This window comes from Phalaenopsis equestris, unplaced genomic scaffold, assembly GCF_001263595.1.
Source record: "Phalaenopsis equestris unplaced genomic scaffold, ASM126359v1 Scaffold000515, whole genome shotgun sequence".
Lineage (NCBI taxonomy): Eukaryota > Viridiplantae > Streptophyta > Magnoliopsida > Asparagales > Orchidaceae > Phalaenopsis > Phalaenopsis equestris.
Window position 1 is genome coordinate 40,585 of NW_018164955.1, and position 2,249 is coordinate 42,833.

Below are 2,249 nucleotides of genomic sequence, written 5' to 3' on the forward strand. Positions count from 1 at the left end.
ATTTAAGAAAAATATAAAAAGTGATTTTTGAAACTAAAACATATTTCATATTTAATTAATCACTAAAATCAATAATTAATTTAAATAATTAAAATAAAATATAAATAATTATGAAATTTTGTCAAATTGGTCTTCTGACCTAGGTGAACCTTTAATAATTTTTTGATGAACAAAAAGTTTCTTTTCATTAATTAAATAAATTATAATTGAAAATACTATTTTATGAGGTAATAATAACTATAATTCTTTTCATTAATTAAATAAATTATAATTGAAAATTCTATTTTATGAGGTAATAATAATTATATAAATTAAATAAAAATTAGAAAAATCACAGTATTGCCTCTGATATTTTAATTGACCCATGAGTGGGGTACTATAAGAATTTCAAAGTCATTTGAGTTATATTTGATAAGTTATGAAATAGAGAGCCGACGGGGCAAAATGATAATTTTGGATTTTGATGCCTTAATTAAAATTTAGGATTAACCAAAGGATAAATGGGTACCTTTGATCATAGTGAGTTTTTTTAGATGTTTGAGATATAATGAGTTAAGAGGAAGAAGCCAATTTGCCACTTTTTTATGATAAAGGTAGAATTGCAATTTTATAAATTTTTATGACTCGGAGGTTAATCTAGTTGGATAATACTAAGGTTGTGGTCTTAAGTTAGGAAGATAATAATTCACTTATTTGAAGCCCCTAATTGGTGCTTAGATGATAGTATGACTCTTTAATGAGAATTGAATTTCATTTGAGTTAACATTCCTAAAATTACAAATTTACCCATGAAATTGTTAATGGCTTAGTAGTGAACTAGTCTTAATTCAAGATTATTTAATGAGAATTAGAAAATATAACATAATTAATTATGAACATTTTGAAATCACTACAAGCCCGACTTTAATCTAGATAATTAATTTTCTATAAATGCTTTTATAAATAAAAAATATTTGGCAATAAATAACTAAATTACAAGAATAAAACAGAAATGTTAAGAATGCCAAGTGCTGATAAATTTTACGACATAAAAAAAATTAAATGTACATGATAATATATAATTATTGTGAATTATATAAAGTTATATAATTATATAATTTTAAATTAACTAATATCAAAACATTATTGATTGCATATTCAGTATAATAATATAAACTACCTATACTGTGTCCATTTTTTATTAAGTTTTTAAAAAAAAAGAAATTTACATACATGCCACACAATTCTAATGTATTAACATATTTAACAACTAAAATTTCATACATACACTTATAACTCCTTAGTGCCCCCCATGCATGAAATGGTATATTTCACTTTTAAGAAACATGACTATTTGATATGAAGTTAAAATTTTTGGTGTTGTAGAGATAAATTTGAAAGTATACTCGCAAATATGTAAATACATGTAAATTGTGTGGCATATAAATGCCGCTAAAAACAAATGTTAAGTTTATTAATATATTAATTTGAATAAATTTGATTGAGTATTACAGAGTTGAACTTGTATTGTCATTCAAGTGCAATGATTCATTTACGAGTCAAAATATAATATAGAAATCTACGAGAACGCATCGAAACGATCAGACAATATTAAAACTGTTTACACAAGCAAAATAATAGGAAGAAAACAAGTCCAGCACAATCAAGCTAGCAGAGTTCCTAATAGAAATTGTCAATTATAATATTACAAAAAAGGATAAAAATATCACCAAGTTTCAAGGCCAAGCTTTGATCACTGAAGAAGACCACTTTTTTTGCCCCAGACAATTGCCATTATGTAGAGAACTACACAACCCCCAACGGTTCCATAAGTGGTTTCCCAGAACTGGTGATAAGTTTTAACGTTGTAGAGGTCAATGGTGATGTTCATGCCAAAAATACCTGTCACCACCACACCAGCTGTGAGCACAAGTGTCGCCATGCTGAGCAGAATCCCCATCTGCAGCAGCTGATTCTGTTTCTCATCAAGCATGATGTTGATATAGTCCTCAGTATCATCCACGTACTCCCTTAACTTTGAGAACATAGCACATATATAAGATGGGAAGAACGTCGGTACATGAAAGTTGGTTAAGTTTTAGAAAAACGTGAATTAAACGAATGATGCATCATGAATGGGAATTGATTAAGTTATTGTGAGCACGACTTTGTGTAACACCAATACCTTTAATATTGAGTTTATAAATTTGAAATAATATTTTCATATATATATATATACATATATATATATATACATATATATATATATA

At 26.5% G+C, this 2,249-nt stretch overlaps 1 protein-coding gene across 1 annotated transcript in view; it reads right to left on the minus strand.

Moving 5' to 3' along the window:
* Positions 1–1,567: 1,567 nt before the first annotated feature.
* LOC110028579 (magnesium transporter MRS2-F-like) overlaps positions 1,568–2,249 on the minus strand; it is a 53,034-nt gene continuing 52,352 nt past the window's right edge. The window contains exon 6 of the mRNA XM_020730487.1: positions 1,568–2,014. Within this exon, the coding sequence (XP_020586146.1) occupies positions 1,733–2,014 (282 nt within the window). The 3' untranslated portion in view covers positions 1,568–1,732. The remainder of the gene's footprint in view (positions 2,015–2,249) is intronic.